The 20463-nt window shown below is 34.4% G+C and overlaps 1 protein-coding gene across 1 annotated transcript in view; it reads left to right on the top strand.

The window, feature by feature from the left end:
• The first annotated feature begins 855 nt into the window (after positions 1–855).
• Positions 856–20463, top strand: part of LOC126965667 (nose resistant to fluoxetine protein 6-like) — a 70722-nt gene continuing 51114 nt past the window's right edge. Inside the window, exons 1-2 of the mRNA XM_050809380.1 lie at positions 856–1010; positions 12265–12567. Coding sequence (XP_050665337.1) covers positions 12321–12567 — 247 coding nt within the window. The 5' untranslated portion in view covers positions 856–1010; positions 12265–12320. The remainder of the gene's footprint in view (positions 1011–12264; positions 12568–20463) is intronic.

The raw sequence follows: 20463 nt of genomic DNA, 5'->3' as shown, positions 1-20463 counted from the left end.
AAAACCAAGGGAGGTCTATGCTAGAAAGCAAGACAATCAAGACACCACTGTTTAATACGAAAATGATGACATACTTCTATTGATGTAAACAAAATACAACAATTAGTAGAATTAAGATAAAATGTACTGATACTTAAGATTGTTAATAATGGCTATTATTTTACATCACTATTTCATGCATTTGCGTTTTTACTATCCTATCTATATGTGCCTAATGCGATTAACACACCGTACCTCAATATATTTTTAAAGTCTCAATTTTAGTATTTTTTTTATAAAACTAAGGGACGAGACGAGCAGGACGTTCATCTGATGGTAATTGATGCGCCCTGTCCATTACAATGCCGCGCAGGATTCTTGAAAAACCTCAAAAAATTTGAGCGGCACTACAACTGCGCTCGACACCTTGAGACATAAGATGTTAAGTCTCATTTGCCCAGTAATTTCACTAGCTACGGCGCCCTTCAGACCGAAACACAGTAATGTCTACACATTATTGCTTCACGGCAGAAATAGGCGCTGAATAGTAATAAGATACGCACATTAGATTTATAATATACTTAATAATTGTTACAGAAAACTTAGCCCTTCGATCGACATTTGATAATATAATATAAAACGATGTTCCGTTATGCAATTATAGTTTTAATTTAAAACATGAAATAGCGGATGTAAATAGTCTATAGCTGCGTATTACCAGCACTACGAAATCGCTCACGATGGGCAGGCTTGCGTAAATCCGTTGTCATAATAGGTGGCAAGTGTTAGGGCATCGTGGAGCAAATGAAATTAATTTGATATTGCACACTTTCATACCGGTTTCTGTTAGGTGGTGGATGGTCGGTGCTGTCTGGTCGGATCTGGCAGTGATCGGACGGCCGTCGACTCCGGCGCAGTGTTACGCCGCCGTTATATCGTAATCGAGAGTTCATACCGCGTAACGTTTACCCAACATTATCTTGTTTTAGAGGAAGTGTTTCCGTGCGTTCAACGTTTTTAATAAAACTAAGGTTTGTAATTTAAGTTTTTCAAGTGATTACAGAATATAAAGGGATGGATAGATTTTAATTTATAAAATTAAGAAGTGGACCTTATTAATTTTTTTGTATTCTTCTCACAAAACTGTTACTAGGAAACAGCTGTTAGGAATCGAATATTTATTGAAACGTGTGTCTATATTGTTAAATGACTACAAATGATTCTCTTCATGCTATTACGATTATGAAGCGATAGCTAAATTAAATCTTTTATTCCTTCTAAATAAGTTTATGTATCTCAAAAATAGCTTTACCAATTTTTATAAAATATTCTTCATAGGGATTTTTATTTGTCGTTTTCTAAGTATCTTCCACTCTTAGTGCGCATATCTTTAATGTAGTAAAAAAACCATAACACCTTTACATCTAGGTACCGAAAACATTTTATCGTGACGGGATTTTGACATTTTAAATAAATTATCTTATTAAAATATCAACAGTAATTTGTGCTCATCTTCACCAAGTGAAACTTTTGTTGAATAATTCAAAATCATTATCTAGCACAATTTGTTTGTTATCTGACTCTTTTACTCATGGATTTGAATCTGAATCTGGAAGGTAACCCTTTCAAATAATATTCCAAATCAGTCAATATAATTCGAAGTTTTGAGGTACTTAATAAACAAAAAAAAATATACAGATGATTAAATCTTATCCTTTTATGAAGTCGGTATAAAACATTGAGGCCCCTTGCCTAAATCAGTCAATATAATAATATAGAAGTTTTGAGGTTAAAAACAAGGAGGCAAGCCGTGCTTATTTCTGCTGCTGTACCTAATGCTGTACCTAATAAAATTACTGACTAAATGAAATTTATTTATTCATTTAGATACAATTTGTATGGTTATGAAAGTCGATCTTTAAACACATATTCCTGACCTTTATAATACGCTTCCTTCATTAAAATTTCATTAATATGAAGCTTCAGTGTTTCCACATGAATAAGTGACCATTTCTGTCTGAAAGTTGGAAGAGCAAGACTATTTCTACTTCTTTTGTTTATATATTGATAATTACTATTCCTCAATGGAAATTTTTATGACCATACACCATGTTGACATATACGTATTGGGAAGCAAATGTCAAATGAGACTTGAGCGGAATTGAGATGCAGCTCAAGTTTTGGGCTATTCAACAATACTGAGCGGCAATGCACTGTAATGGGCAGGGCGTCTCTTTTACGATCATATTTAGCTAGCTACCATATTTATGTCCTCCTGGTGTCTATGTAGAGCAACAGGCCGGGCAAATGACGTCAGTATATATATTGAGGTGTACTCGGGTCATACATAAGACAATCTCTTCTTGAACTATGATCACGTAGTACCAAAGCACTGTATTATTTCAACGACTGTCTTACGAATTTTCGATCAGGTCACGTGTCCTGTATGCAAGTTTAATATTTTATAGGAATCCCATGAAAAGTACGTCAACGCCACTAAAGAAGTTTTCACTTCAAAAATCTAACCAGTTTTGTTCGTTCGTTCGATCGTTCTTTGTCTTAGAACACCCTCAATCAAAGCAGAGAACGTGCCCTGCCTGGACCCTCTGAGGATCCTATGTTTCTTAAAAGGAATAGGTCTAGAGAATACAATTTAAATCCCGGCACACGTCTCCTAGTGAGTAGCCTCGATTTCTCCACAGCTGATTGTTTTTTAGACATAAAAAGTCGAGGGTAGGCGCGCGAGCGCAAGCCCCCTGCTTACGCTTGCACAATAGATCCTAGGATTTAAGTGCATCTAAATCCCCTACTCATAATAATAATAATAATGATTCAACAATAATTGTCCCAATAGTCGTTTTCGTGAACGGTCTTATAGCAAAGAGCCTCGACCATCATCTCAAGAGGCTCTCGCTTAAGAACTGGATAAAGGGTCAGTTACAGAAAGCAGCTGTTTTGAGAACGGCACGCATCGTGCCTCAGTTCCTCAGTCTATCGCCCTAACCACCGCGCCGGCGGAATTATCGTGAACCAACGCCGGCGGGACTCTATATTTTATATTTATATTTGTAATATTGTTTTTTTATAAATATGTTCTACATACGTATATATGTATAAAATAAGATGAAATTATAATAAAGAGAATAATAATAATAACCAATTTTGTAATAAAAACTTAAGTTAATGAAATGTTTAACAGCACTGTTCCAATATTATGAGTAGCTCTATCATAACCGAATTAAACAGCGCCTCGAAACCGGTGTTATGTACATTGCGTTGTGCATTGCGTAAATAATAAAAATAATTGCTCTGACCAAACCAACGTTCTATTTCAATACATTTGTAAATTTTACTCACGATCTCACAACTCTAATAATTGAATAGTAGTGTATCGAAAAGTTTGAAGTAAATATTATAATGTACACAGGATACACAATTAAAATAGCGCCTTTTTATATAAAGTCAATTTCATGTGTTATTTAAAAAAAAAGTTTTATTGACGTGGTAGTGTAATAATAATAAAGTTATGAAATGAATAAAAATTTACAATTTAAATATTTGGAAAGTTATATGTGAACACCTTAACAATACAGCGACATAGATTTACAATAATAATGAAATTAATCATTAACTTAAATGATAAATGTTTGTACCTATGTGTGAGTGTGTGTGTGCGTACGATACTGTGTGCGATTCAAATCTTATAACTATATAATATTATTATAATAATAATATTGACACACTTTTACACAAATTATCTTGCCCCAAGTTAAGCATATATCCTGTGTTATGGGTTACAAGACAACGATATATTTAATACAATATGCTTACTTAAACATACATAAATTCATATAAACATACATAAATACATTTAAACATCCATGACTCGGAAACAAACATCCATATTCATCATATGCTTGCACCTACCGGGATTCGAGCCCGGGACCTCTAGCTTATTAGGTAGGATCGCTAATCACTCGGCTATACAGGTCTTCATAACTATATTTACAATTCTATGATTACATTAAATTAAAACTATCGTTACGGAGAAGTGTACCAAAGTACTGGCAGCGTTGCCGCGTTGGATAGCTAGGCTGATCCGTTGATCGAAATAGCTGCCAGCGCTTGGGTTTCCAGTAACCCTATTGAGGCGCGTAGATAGTTTGTACATTCTGTACAATTGTCTCGACACCATACGGCACCAAGATGTATAAATCACTGAGACCGACATATTTGTGACGTTTCCTGTCTTGGGTAGTGGAAGTAGCAGCCCCAGCACCAACTGAAGCATCTTGGACATGAGAAGGAGCCAGAATGTCGACGCAACTTAAGACCCACAGAAGCGTGGTGATCGCTCCATTCTAAAGGTGATATTGTTCCTATAATTCTCAGTACAAATCATTGTAAAATTCGAAATAGATTGACACCAGATTGACACACTTTTACACAAATTATCTTACTCTAAACTGGGCATAGTCTGTGCTGTGGTTGCAAGCCAATGATATATATTTAATGCGATATACACTCTTAAATATAGATACCATTCATGACACTGTAGTAAACATTCATATGATGACTTAAGGTACACAGACGTGGTCGATAACTATGGGCCTGATAAGAAAGCTGATAGTCGCTCAGAGGGCAATGGAGAGGGCTATGCTCAGAGTTTCAGAAATGAAGAGATCGGTAGGAGAATCAAAGTCACCGACATGTCATCGTGTATGATCGTAGAGCAAAGTTAGTTTAAATAGAAAGCTGATATATTTTTATTCCGGCGAAAGTTGCACATTACCACGTGCCATCGCAGCTTGAATCACTGCTTAAATATTGCGTAGTATCGCAAAGGTTACTTATGATCTTGGTAGCTTGTAAACTGAGTTGAAACATTTTAACATTTTAACAATTAAACAACTGACTTCAAAGAAACTGTTCTAAAACATATAAAATGCACTAAAATGTAAAAAAAAATAATTGCGTATTTTTATACAATCTAATTAATTACGATAAATATAGTTACAATTTTTGTTATTTTAAGAGTTACTTTTGTTTCTTTGGAATCGGTGACCTCCATCCGCGGTCTCAATCTCGCCTCTCGCCTCCTCACGTTGCACGTGCGACTCAAGCACATCTCACCTACAACTATGTATATAGTTACAAACCTACCTTGGTTGACACCGACTGTACCGACCGTATGTAAGCTTCTAAATTGGTATTTATATACATCTTAGTACCTTGATTAATGGCTTTGAATTGTGACTTGTACGAACTAATAGAACTGAATACGTCTTTGGTTGTTACGTTTTTTACTGCCACTATCAAGTTAGAAGGAGACTTATTATTGTCTAGTAATCCTAGAGAAAGTGCGACGTAGGGCTACATAAATAGAAACCTTAACAAGATATAAGAAACATTTAAAAAGCCTTAATTTGAGCACATTTTATTACGACTCGAGTGTGGTAAGGTGCACTCATCAGATGCAATCTGCTATTGTATTTAATAAAATAAATAAACAATAAACGGCCACAATGAACGAATCTAAAAAACTGGAGATAACGTTCCAACAAAAAAACAACTTTCAGAAGTAATGTATAGAGATGATAATTATTAATTATCTCAAACAACCTATTCAAATATCAATTGATTATCAAACAATTATTATGAACAGGTTAATAATGTTCCTATACTCGCAAATATGTCAGATTTAAATAAATTTGTACTGGATCAACAGCTGTTCGTCGGTTTTTTATTCAGAAAATGAAACGATATTTAGGTTTTGTATTTTAGACCAATCCCAAGCAAATTATGTCTTAGTAAGCCACAACTTGGATAAAAATTAGATCAAAGGATTTGAAAAGCTAATTCACACCAGAATAAAAATCGTAAAGAATCCAATCGACATCGAAGACTCGTTCAACGCAACTACATTACAGTGAAGATCATTCTTATATTAATACTAGTGGGCCCGACAGACGTTGTCCTGTACACACGTCTTAAATTTGAAAAATCAGTCCAGCCGTTAGGAGGAGTTCACTAACATACACATGAGCAGGAGAATTATATTAAATGGACGGAATTGAGAATCTAAACCAATTTAAAATTCACTGGAACACACAAAAAAATCATCAAAATCGGTCCAGCCGTTTAGGAGGTAGTTCAATTGTGAATCTAAACCATTCTCGAATCCACCTGCAGACACACACCAATCTCAAATTCACTGGAACACACAAAAAAATCATCAAAATCGGCCCAGGCGTTTAGAAGGTAGTTCAATTGTGAATCTAAACCATCCTCGAATCCCCTTAAACTCACACAAAAAATTTCATCAAAATCGGTCCAGCCGTCTAGGAGGAGTTCAGTGACATACACACGCACACAAGAAATATATATATTAAGATAATCGCTAGCTAAGCTTTACATGATCAGTCAGTGGGTTATCTGAAGAGTGCTTGACATTTGGAACATTTGACCGCATACAACCGAGAGCGGCTCGAATCATCAAGACATCTCGAATTGTCTTGATTCTTAGGACTGAAATGTGGGATCTTCTGCCGCATATAACGTACATAGTGGAGTTATTCAGGTCAATACCAGCAGTCAAACCGGACATTACGTCAAAAAGCGAAATTTCACCTGAATCACAGTGATGTCTGAGATTCCACAAACGCGCGTGTCACCAGAAACTTATCTCACAAATCAGTTTTTGTTTTCACCTGAGAGCTGATGTATTCCGATACGGCTTAGGGACCTTCAAGATTAGAGCAAAATTTCATCTTAAAGTCCGGCAATGAATCTATTGACCTCTGGTATTGCAAACGTCTATGGAGGCTTTTTTTTTCTTTTCACCATGTGAGCCACTTTGTCCCCTCCGATATAAAAAAGTTAGCATCGACAAAATTGATTCACGATCCACATTGTGATGATTCTTTTAAAAGCCTTAAAATGGTTAGGTTTATATTTGCACGAAAAGATTGTATGGCAATTGGTGGATTGTCAGTGTCTAATAAAATGATAACAGAAGGATAACAGTTACATATGAAATGTATGTTCAAGCGAATTTCGACCTACTTGTTTATTATGACGGTAGGAAAATGACATTAAGGTGGGTTACGATCCAATTTTGTCAATAGTCAATCATGAAAATTCATTTTATTGACAGCGTGGGCCGTATTGACATAACGCATTGATGGTACATTGTTAAAGCTGTATCGAGAGAGGTCACGGGCCAACGCGGCTTACAAAAGATGAACTTTCACCGTTTGTTGGGTCTGCCCGACGATCGCCGTGTATGTCGTGATATTTGCGTAATACCCACATGTCAGGTATTGCAATAAGCTTATAACAATGCTAACTTCTGTACACATTTAATTATCATTTATAATCTTTTAACCACACCAGCGACCGCCCACAACTAACCCTGAGTAGATTTCGTCTGATGGTAATTGATACGCTATGCCCATTACAAAGCAGTGCCGCTCAGGATTTAAAAAAAAAATCCAAAAATTCTGAGCGGCACTATAATTGCGCTCGTCACCTTGAGACATAAGATGTTAAGTCTCATTTGCCCAGTAATTTCACTAGCTACGGGGCCCTTCGGACCGAAACACAGTAATGTTTACACATTTACGCTTAGATTACGCTTTACGGTAGAAAGAGGCGCCATTGTAGATCCATAATCTAGTCGGCATCCTGTGCAAAGGAGCCTCCCATTGGTACTCCTACGTAATCTTATATTGTAAACAAATTCATGGGTGTCCTATTTGAATTCATCCATTCAAAACTTGATGCATTCATTCTAGATATTGACGTACTATCAACAACTAGATTTACAATCGCCTATTAAAATGTTGTCAAAAATATACGAGTGGCGTTGTATATTAACATTAAACAGTAACAGATATACAGATGAACTGCACGGAGAGATTCAATCAAATGAACACCTTATTTCGTAGCTGTAATATTCAAAGTCTATATACGCTCATAAGAAGCTTGTGATTGTGGTGCGAATTTGGCTTCTCTATCGGACATTTCGTTAGCGATGTATTCTGCTTTAGCAATTGAAATGTTAGTTACATTTAGCAAAATGATTAAAAACGACAAGTAACATACATTATAATGGCTACCAGAAGTTGCAACAATGACCCGAGTAATGTGTAATTAATTGCACCAGGAGCGTCGAGGATTCCAACAATTTCAGCAATTCTTATAAACCTTTCGTACGTTTCTCCTTTCTTAGTTCTGTTCGGTATATCATAAGAACTGACTGTTTTTTGCATCGCAATAATAACCTCTTTTAAGTTTTAACTCCCGTTTATTGTATCATCTGGCGCTGGCATTCCTAACTTTATTAACAAACATTTGTCGCACATCTTTGGTCCCTTGCAATGGTTCACGTCCAAAAAAGTGAACCGATGAACTGATAATAACATATACTCGTAAATGCCGCGGGTTAGTTCACGAAAGAACGAAAGTATTCATTTTCGAATGTTTTAAATATAATGCTGAATAGCCTCATTAGAAGACAAAGAGATAATTCACCTTACATTCAACACCAAAGCAATTACCGTAATGAGGCTGACTCGACCCGTATTCATGCAAATCATCTACCGGGGACTGACATATTTTTTTGCACCGCATTTGTAATTTGTAGTGTTATAAATTTCATAGCATTACATCTAATTATACCTGGAGTCTTCATCCGTGGGAGTACTGGCACCACAATTATTTCTGCCGTAAAACAATGGAGCACTGTTCTGTTCCAATCTCAGTGTATTATTTTTTATTGAAGAGGAGAACTATCGAGCGTACGGGATAATTTGATGTTAATTGATCATCACTGTCAGTTCTCCTGCAACACGACAGGTATATCATTCTTTTAGGAAGGTGTACTTGCTTAGTTGAACTGTTTTCCCTTTCAACTGTTTGATTGAACATGGCAGAAAGGTCCTTCCAACCCCCGTCGTGGAAGAACACCTCATATTCAGATAGTGACAACGATGATACGACTTAGGGATCTGTAAGCATAGGGCATACTCTGAACTTAAAGGCTAGCAATGCATCTCTTACACGGGAGTGGGTCAAGGATTGGGTGGGTGAAGGAATACAAAGCTTGAAGGATCGAACCTTTATTGCGTTCACTTTTCCAAACTTGGAATCCGCCGGTCTGGCACTGTTTCTCTTGCCGATAGCTGTGCCTTTAGCAGGTCACACTGCACCGAACACTAGTTCTCTCTATCTTCTTCTTCTCCTCCTGGATAACCTTCCACTTTTCACTACTTCTTCTTCTCTTCCTTTTTTTGCTTTTTGCTTTTGAGTCTGAGCTAGAATTGCCGTAGGCTACGCTTAGTACGGCTTATATACCCCCGGATCTGTTCTATTTTCAAAATGATTCTCTTCCATTCCATCTTTAAATTTAAAATGTACTAGTAATTTCTATTAACTATTTTTACACATACTTATACATTCTTACACATTTTCCATCCCTTTTCCCCTGGTGTTGCGAATGTCCATGGGCCGTTGCTGCACTTTGTTCCATCACGCGATGCTCTAGTCCATTTGCCTCCTCCTTCATAAAAGAATCTAAATAACTGACAGCTAGCTGACAGAAAGACGAATGGATGTACAGATTTTCTGAGTAATAACGATATTTCTCTCCCGTGGGTAACCTTTCCAGAACCTTAAATAAAAGTAAATTGTGCTAAATTGTATAAAGTCACGAAATGGAAAAAAGGTTTCATTGAAACAAGTCACGTAGTAAACACGCCAGGGGCAGTCTCTAATAAAATGTCGCGTTGGATAAATTATTACAGGATAGCGCTTAACGAGATCGTCAGAGACAATTTGTGTCTTATATTTCTGTATACTTACTAAAACTGCTTGCAGAGAATTAATGAAAAGCATATTCAGGCCATCTGATATTTTGTAAGATGTGATATTACTTGAGTGGTAATATTGGTTATTGGTTATATTCTTCTCAGGGACTACTCTTAGATAAATCTAAGGGGTTTGGACGTACCTAATCAAAATAACGACTACCATATCATATTAAATATCATCATAAAATATATATCAATTTCAAATATATATGATATTTTGTAACAAAAAAACTTGTAACTAAAATAAAATATAAGTACATCTATTCAAAATTTTGAAGTTGGTGTCATTGCAAACGAAGGCATTGCAATTGAGAAGAGCAGCCTGAGTAACACAGGAGAAAAACACAAAGAAGAGATGATGAAAGTCCATCTTATCTCTTTCATCGTCAAAGCAGCTAAGAAACTTTTTCATTCGACAGTTTTCTCTGACTTACTTTACCGACTACCACGAAAAAGATATTTAATTTTTCGTGTTAATATATAGCCTATGTCGCTCACAAATAATGTGGCTTTCTATTGGCAGAGTTTTCAAAATCAGTTCAGCAGATCCAGAGATTACCCCCTACAGACTCACATACTCACAAACTATACCTCTTTATATCATAAGTACAGATATCATAGACGGAAAGCGAAGCAGAGACAGATGAAGGATAAGTTATATACTGTAAATCAAGAATTAAATAAATCTCACGGCGTACTAGGAGGTCGATGAAGCGTCATTGGATTGAGAAGAATGGAGGCAATTACATAATTAAATTATGGTATAGAGACTGCACGAGAGAAGAGATAAGATCTACACAAAAATACGACACGTTTCTATATAAACTTCAACGGCCTTACAAATAAACTTGGTTTACAATACAATGATAATTCTGAAGTTTTTCGAATGTCAGGCAGTATTGCAAAAACGCGGGAAACGTTATAAGCAAAATGTCTATTTGTAAAGTTTTGGCATATTATTCTTGGTGTTAGGTTTAACCTTATACCAAGTTTATTTGTAAAGCCGTACATGTTTCAAGAAATAGAGGGAGACTATAAGATGGGAAGATGATTTCAAGAAGATTGCTTGGCCAACATGGAGAAGATCAACTTACGACAGGAAAATGTGGAAAGATCTGGAGGAAGCCTATGTCGGCGGACAAGCGAGCAATGATTAACATAAGATATAGTCTATATTAGGTGAAATATAATTATGATCATTTAGTATATTAAGTTGTAGCATAAGTTAAAAATGTACCTTTTTAGTTTGCTTGCAGTAAAGGCTTCATTCATTCATTCATATATTTCAAATTGACTCTTCTATATAGTGGTTAAAAATTTACCTAATTCCAATATAGAAATATGTTGGAATAGTTAAATTATAGACATAAACAGACAGATAAGACGCCATTGGTACACTTAGGTATTTGTAGAACAACTTACGTATGACCTGACGTAGGTAAACAGAATACTTGATTTCTCCTGAAATCGGGTCAATCATCTGTAGGTATTCACGTTATGGCAGTAATATGTTAATAACAAAATCAAGCATTACATAAAACTGTGGACGAAATATACTCACTAACTAAATTATTGAAATGTGTTTCTTATTACATATAGTTGCGTTCTGCGGTTTTACACGTGTATTATAATTTGTTTGTCATAAATACCTACTGTTGGCTATATATAAAAAAAGGCTGTTATTGATGTAAAGATTGGGAAAATAATACTATACTACCCACTGAGCACAAATTCAAGAAATATATTTAAGCTTCTTTAAAAAAAAGGCTAAATGTAGCTATACTAGATTATAAACGACATGGGTACCTTCAAAAAAAGCGCGTACACCTTCCTTAAACGCCGGCAACGCTCTTGTGATTCCTCTGGTGTTGCAAGAGAATGTGGGCGCCGGTGATCACTTAACACCAGGTGACCCGTACGCTCGTTTGTCCTCCTATTCCATAAAAAAAAATAGTAGATTATATTAGATAATATAAGATAATATAAGATAATATAAGTATAGCACATTCTGAGACTTTATTCTACTTTGTTTTTTATTCAACCTTGTTTTAGTGTGCTTGCGTTGATGAAAATGGAGGCTAACAGTTCACCGCTATTCTTTTTGACGAGTTAGTCGCTGTCACTGTCTGTCTAAACCTATAAATTAAAATGTAATAATTTAGTTCATAACTTAATTTTTAATGTTAATTGATTATCTCTGTCTGTTACTGTTTGTAATTTATAGCGGTGGTACGGAGGTATAAAAGGCATTTATTTTCTTAAAATTTATTATTTTAGAATTATTTTTGATGTCTTTTCTAATAAACTAGATACTACTACAGCTTCGGAAACAAATGTTTTATAATTATGCTCAGTTTTTTTAAAAATTTATTAACAATATAAATTGTCTAATTTTGTAATTCGTTATTTTCAGGTACTCTGCACTATGTGTGACTTCTGACAAGACTTGAATTTAGAGTTTCTGTAATAATGTGCTCAATAAAATTAAAAATGGGAACTCTTGTGGTGACAATATTTGTGGTCGTGGGTGTTGTGAGTGCGACTAACTCATCCGTACCAATGAATAGTTCACGGATGACCTGGATAAAGAACCTGCTGGATCACCACTTATGGGCTGATCTCTTGGATGGAAACCACACCGTAGCTGCCAGCTGTGAGGCTGATCTGAAGACCTATGTCAACGCTTTGAATCAAGGACAGATATGGGCCTCGAAAAGTGAGTGATATCAATAAGATGTAATTAGCATAGTATCAGGGGCGTGTTGGTTTTCTAGCAAGGTTGGCACTATAGATGTAACTAGTCATAGTTGGGTGTTTTTTATTTTTTTATACCTTGACTTGCCTTTAATTTTTTTCCACACGTTTGCGTGAAATTATTCTTTTACTGCTTTACTGACTGTTACATATATTTATATAGAAGTAATTAAGTATTTAAATTGAATATACCCCCTTCTTTGAGTGTGAGAGTGTCTCACGACAAGCGGCCTTCAGAAAATATAAAAAATCGTTATGTGTTCTTAAGAAGCAACTTACATTTTATAAAGCAAGTATTAATCTGATCTCATTACATTGATTTTTAGTTCTGTTTCTATACTGCATTAACGTTATAACATTTTAATGTGGAATATATTTGAGTCGCATGGCCAAAACTTAACTTAGTAGAAAAAAACATTATGAAAACAAAAGGAATTATATTGTAACTAAGTAAAACATTAAGATGCTCAAGCTGAGACAAATTTTGCAATAATCTGGTTGCTTTTTATGACAACTTTCAAAAAATTATAATGTTCACATAACTAAGATTACAAGAAAACCCATAAATATCATTTAGCTGTCAATCATTCTTTTTCGTCAAACTTTGGTACAAACGCAATATCTCAAAAATTTAATTCACTTAGGTACACAAAAATAAAAAAAAAACGCCCAGTTGCGCTCTAGTCTGACAGTACTAGTTTTTGAGATCTACATACTGGAGTTGTTTGTGTTTCGCATATAGTTTCCGTACCATATAGTCAACCTAATATTTTAGTTTGTGTTATTTATGGTACAAGTACTTACCTACCTACTAATATAATGGTTAGAATTTAGATATTGCACATCTCACAAAGCGAAACGGTTAACGTTGTGCCCTCATGTCAATTTTGTGATTTTTTAATACTTAATAGCGTATAGACCACCCGATAAAGCGTGATCAATTTTGATTGTCAATGTGTGCGTCAGCTTTAATAAAGTTTAATAAAGTTAGTCAGGTTTAATAAAGTTTTTTCACAATTACACTGCTAATTTTTTATTACTTTTTATGATATATTTAATATTTAAAACGAATACGAATTTGTTATGTATATAACAGCCAATATAACAACAATTTTGTATGTTCTTCTCACAAGCTCAAGTAAATTCAAAGATTAAAAGAAATATTTTTTCTCAAAAGACTTTACTCAAAAGGCTTTGTAATACTGGTTATACCTAGGTACCTACCTTTTGAGTAAACCTAAGTTTACTTATCCTTCAAGAATTACCCGTAACATGAACTTTCATCAATAATGTACTATATTTTGGGGAACGGTAGTAAAATAGGCAAGAGAAATACGGTTACAAATAAAGTGTGTTATTATTTGTGTTTAGTATAGCAACGTGCGGTTACCTTTAAATATGGAACAATAACAATAATAACAAAAAGATCTACCACCTACCATTTACCAATGGGAGGCACCTTCTTATTTCTGCCGTGAATAAGTTGTTTACTGGCAAAATTTGACTTAACATCTTTTGTCTCAAGACACCGAGCGTTATCGTAGTGCCGCTCAGAATATTTGGGTTTTTCAAGAATCCATTGTAATGGGCAGGGCGTATCAATTGCCATCAGCAGAACGTTCTGCTCGTCTCGTCCCTTATTGTCATAAAAAATAATTATAGACTTAAAATTAGCAACATATTTCTAATAATTCGGGGTAGGATAGAGTGGTCCTTGTGAGTAAAATAATTTCCTACTTAATTCTATTTAGTTTAGTAAAAACCTAAAGCAAAAAACTGCAGTAATAGGTATACAAAGTGATACCGTGTTATTACGTAACACGACCGCATTGGATATGTTGCAGTCCGTTAGGATAGTTGGACAATTTAATATGAGACCATTTTATGTCGTATGTTTTAAGTTTTGTTTAAATGTATGTTTTGAATTATGTATGTCAATAACACACAAAGTGAAAGATGGAAAGACAGGACAAGAAAGACAGAAAACATGTTCACACGGTTCAATTTTGTATGATCAATAATTTCTGGAACATTCTTTCACGTGGCGATGAAATTCGATTGGTAATTTGAATAAATATTTATTAGACTTGTTCCCGGAGTCAGGAACATTAATTATTATAGACAAAATCGGTTCCTATTGTGGTAGAGCCGATATTTCGGCTAGATTAAGCAAACGGACTTATATTTGTTCACCACTCTGATTGGGCAGCTGAAACAACTCCTTATCGATGGCTTCTTATTCAGACTTACTTACAATTCTTAAGTCTTATTTTCCCTCTTTTTATGTTTTTTCTGTTTGAAGTCCGCTTAGGTTATATTTTTATATACCCCTCTCCAAAACCTTTCTTTCATTGTATATCTTTAACTATATATTTTTGTTATTTCAAACTTACGTTTACCTTAAAATGTAAAATTAAATAAAATTAAAAATGGCTACAGTCGCCGGTAGAGCAGGTAAAGTGTACTTGGTTAAGTGTATAATAAACTATTTGAAATAAGATGATTTATTTGCTTTGGAATGACTAGATCTTGAGTGGAACAAGACATATACAAGATTTATAACGAGACGTTACTCGAACGGTTGGCTCAGTGGAAGAGCACTCACACGGAACGAGAGAGGTCAGGGGTTTGAGTCCCGCATCGTTCATAAATTTTGTTTACAAATTTAATTTGTGTTATAATTAATCACAGAAGTGAGGATTATCACTTTAAAATAACAAATTGTTTAGAATTGCTAGAGCGACATCTTAAGTCAATTTCATAACATGCAAAATATTGGGGTAGAGCAGGTTATCAACTGTAAAGTACATCCTGTAGATGAAGCTACAACCTGAGAGTTGAACAAGACATATATAAGATTTATCAACGATAGGTCACTCGAACGCTTGGCTCAGTGGAAGAGCCCTCACACGGAACGCGAGAGGTCGCGGATTCGAGTCCCGCATCGTTCAAAAATTTTGCTTATAAATCTAATTTAAGTACATCTTTAATATTAGAATGTATCCTCAATCCATCTTATATGAAAAAGCATACAAAAACACAACACTTAAGATATTCACTAATACTATAAACAAAGGGATTGTGTGGTTTTAGGAAACCACGGTAAAAGTGAAACTTTTTTCACATTATAGACATTTAACTAAAAATTTTTGGAATAATATTTACATTAAAAACTGACAAAAATAAACAAAATAGCGTGGAGCACTGGCACAAATGAGTAATAGTCTATACACTATACGGTCAGCTGCTACGAGCTATAGGCGCCGCCCTACCGTCACGCGACATGCAACACACAGACGAAAAAGTGATGCAACACACAGACGATGTAAAAATATTTTCCAGCAACCATTAAAAAAAATCTAGGTAAGTATATCTTCTTACTTATTATTTTCAAGAGAAAGCTCGCCAGGTTTGTGTTTAAGTAATTGAAACCTAGGCACTTCTAGCTACGCCTATATTCAGTACATATACGCATCAACTCTTGTTATATTTTATGATGTCGTTAAGCGCACCGTGCGTACGCCACGCCACTTATGAAACGGGTCAACACTTAACACTCGTATCATTTCACGTTTCAATCTAATAATGTTTTATATTTATTTAAACAACAAAATTACTCTCGTTTTTAATTTTATAAAGATTCATAAAATTTAAATTAATTATTAGCAGTAAAATATAAGCAATGGTGTATTTAATATAGCTGTTTTAGATGTGTACATATACTAAGACTGACCATAAATACTGTTACATTTAAAAATAAAGAAAATATTACATTTGAATTTGGAATCTGTCATCTTTATATGATTATTCATTGAGTTTTCAAATTTTGGCGCCAATACATTGTACATATTGTGTTATCTCGAAAATGGCAAGCCGTTTACTGTTTTTTCTGATCACTTAGCTATCAAATGGTTCCTTTTTCTTACCAACAACAAACAATCGACATCAAACATCGTCGAGGCAAAGATAAGATTCCACCTTCGCACGACACTCCACAAGTTAGGATATCATACCTGGATGTGTGGCGGTCCTCCACAGTGCGGTTTTCAAGGAGCTTTCTTTCCGTACTACAACGCTGTGGAATGAGCTTCCTTGTGCGGTGTTTCCGGGACGATACGACATGGGTGCCTTCATAAAAAGCGCGTACACCTTCCTTAAAGGCCGGCAACGCTCTTGTGATTCCTCTGGTGTTGCAAGAGAATGTGGGCGGCGGTGATCACTTAACACCGAGTGACCCGTACGCTCGTTTGTCCTCCTATTCCATAAAAAAAAGATAACATAATCCCTGATTCATTGTCTAGGGTTCCTACGCTTGCAGCCATCTCCTTAACTATCATATCTAAAGACACATTGAACCACTTTGTACCAAAAAAACTATCATGCTATGTGTGTAGAAATATTTAATAAGTGACCAAAAGAAATAAGAGAGGAGACAGTGTTAAAAAGATTTAAATTTTTATTATTAACACTATTAAAAAATATTGTTTTTACTCAATAAATGAATATTATCAAACGAAGTGGTAACTGTACCAATACTATTTTTTACCAATAATATTATATTTTGTGGTGATTATTTTTACTACATTATCTCTTAGCATTTCATTTATTATTGTAAATGTGTATTTTAGGGTCTTTATTGGGCTTTACGTTGATTAAATTAAATGTAGTTGTAAATACTGACTGCGTTACGTTTATAATATTGTGAAGTGAAACCACAAAAATATTTGCATGTCTGTCAAGGCGAAACATGCGCCTGCTCCTAAATTTGTCATAACTTTATTTGTAAGTATTTCTGGCAAATAAAGAACTTTAACTTCGAATTTGACTTTGACTCCTGGCACCTTCAACTATTTGAAAGCTGTCAAAAGTCTCCTAGTAGCTTCCCAATTACCGTGTTAAGAATGGATGCTAATACCGATTTATGAAAAATAAAAAAGGAACAACGCATTGATATCATTGTTAAAAATCACTCTGAGCCAACGGCACTTCGAAATTTTCAAAACCTATAAAAGACTGTTATTGCGCCATTACTGGCCACGTGTGTTGCCTATAAAACACATACTCACGATACAGTGGAAAAAAATAGCAGCAAACAGTTAGACTCTATTTTCAGTCAACCACACTAAAACAAAAGTATTAAACCTGGCCTGTTGTCGTACGTTGCTTAAGGCGAAGAGTAAGCAGAAAACACGCAAACAAGGTGTTTTTAGACATGTTTTGTGGTGAAAATATAGCATTTGGAGCTATGAACACAATTCTATCCTGTTACACATACCCTTACGTCTTACTTGTTGCTAATGCTTGCTGTTAGTTAAACTAAACACTCCAGAGCTACTACGAACACTCTAGTACTACTTATGAACTACCAGATTTGTTTGCAGTTAAACAAGTTTTTTCTCGGCATGATGCATTTGTTTAGTATACTGCTCTCATAAAAGTTGTTCTTATAGTTTTACCTTTTTTGTGTTGGTACATTTATTAAGATTAGTAATCAATAATGAGGATTGTATGCAATTAAACTGTTTGCGCCTGTTAAAATGTTAAATCTTCGACGCAAGAATTTTGAAAATATTGGCTTTGTGGAGCCGTGATCTCTTATCGCTCAAGGTCGCCGGCATTTAGTGTCGCCTTAATATCAAGAGGCTCTATCTAGACATATAAATTATATAAGCTTTCATTATTATAATTTCTATGATGTTATAATTTTATTTTAAGCTAACTGTCGCTAAAAATTATTTAAATATCTGTAGTCAGAGTAACTCTATTAGCATTTTTGCATTTATACGTCCGTAATGAGCCATAACATTGTCCTGTTATCTGTGGTCATACATAAATTATACAATGATGTAACAATTATTGCAGAAGTACATGGCTTATGTAATATCTTAGATAATTAATACGTATAGATAGACCCCCTTATTCATAATAGTCTGCTAACTTAAAGCATTGCTAATTCTCACTCTGTCTTCTTCTATTGGCCTAGGTCAGAATGAGAAAGAACACTCCTAAGCGGCTGTTTAAAGTGAGCGGACCATTATGAATAAGGGGGTAAGTCTCTTGCTGTTAGACAACCGACAAAACAGGCCAGGAATATTAGTTAAGTGTGCGCGACAAGCTACGTCTTACAGTCGCAATTAGTATGACACTTTGTGTCAGTGTGCTCGAACTAGAGGTTAGTTCTAAACTCAATTTATTTCGACGTTTTCAAAACTGTCATAGTCTATCTAGACGTATAAATGATCTTAGATTTATAGAACTCTCAATAGGTTACTTAGTACCACTTTTACTTATATACTTACTATACTACTACTTATATACTTACTATTACTCACTACTTAAGTCAGGTGTCAAGAACTTCATGGACAAGAAATTCTAACCTTAGTTGTACTTAGCTAAATATTTGCATGCTAGGTAGGGCTAGCAAAACATTAAAAGCTTATTATTGTCTTATAACACTACTGAATACTATGTTATATGCAAATAAATATACTATTATTATTATTATTATTAAGAGACTCTCATAAAGTTATGCAAAATATTAGGTATGTTCCTTCATAAGAGCTTAAAATTTTATTCATTATTTAAAATACGTAAGCATAAATTATATTCAAATAATAATATTTTCAAAAGTGTAAGCAAAAGAGTATTTCAATGATAAATCATATAGTATTGAATCAAATCAAATTCACTTTATTCATGTTGGTCAAGAAAATGACACTTTGACAAAAGTTTTCTTATCTTTATATATTTAACGCCACTTCAGAATTGAGCTTTAAATAGAAGTGGCTAGAAACTCACGCCACGCTCTAAGCCACTCTTATATATCAAGATTTGTAAAAAGATCTTTTCACAAATCATTTCAGTTACTTACAATAAAATATGTAAAGTGATGCAACAAAAATTAATGTTTTTACAAAGTACAAAACTCTTTAAAAATGGCGACCGGCACTTAAATATTCGCATAAGTATACTTAAGAAAATCTGGTAATCAAACGTAACATTTACTAGGAAACACAAAAAAAATATATGTTCATTGAATTGTAAATGCCAACATGACCCTAATCTGTCCACCCGAAAGGATCAAGAGTTGAGTCGAATGTTATTATATCATTTTAATAATTCATTACCCTCCTCAGTAATGTAACAATATAATAAATTTACTTTACATACATTTAACATCTTACTGTTTTCACAAATAGCCAGGTTTTGCCCAGTTTCCTTAATTTCCCTCGAAAAGCATTTCGGAAACACAATAGATAAGGTCATTTGAATAAGTTTTCCAAGGCCTACATAATTTGAGGCTTAAATGTAAATTGCCTTAATGCAGTTATATAAGCACTGCTGTAAATATTTATTAGCAAATAAAGAAATTTGATTCTTTTGTTTTTCTTTATTTTACCTTACCTTCAGACAAGGCCTTAGTAACGTGTCTCGATTATATATGGAATGTTTTTCATGAATTTCCTTAAGATTTACATAAGGTCTTAATAAGGATGAATTGTATTTTTAAATCACGTTTGAGACGTTTGACAATATTAATAAGTGGCTAATTTTCCCTAAATTCGTTTATTTTCAAGGTTAATAAATGTCCCTTACTCAATGATTCCCATATGATATTAAAATTCTTACTTAAGTTACTTATATTATTATCCTTAATTAAAAAAACAATCGTGCCATGTCGTTTGTCCGCGATGAACCGATTTTAATGAAAGCACACAATTTATGGAATTTGAAAGATAGGGTAGTATTGACACCCTAAACCCTGACCCTTTTTTTAATTTTGTATTTTATTTCAGTTTGAATAATTCTATGAGAACAGGGAAAAACTAAATATTTATTGTAACGACTGAACTTCTAC

This window comes from Leptidea sinapis, chromosome 8, assembly GCF_905404315.1.
Source record: "Leptidea sinapis chromosome 8, ilLepSina1.1, whole genome shotgun sequence".
Lineage (NCBI taxonomy): Eukaryota > Metazoa > Arthropoda > Insecta > Lepidoptera > Pieridae > Leptidea > Leptidea sinapis.
The sequence above is the reverse complement of the archived record's forward strand: the minus strand, read 5'-3'. Positions and strand labels throughout refer to the sequence as shown.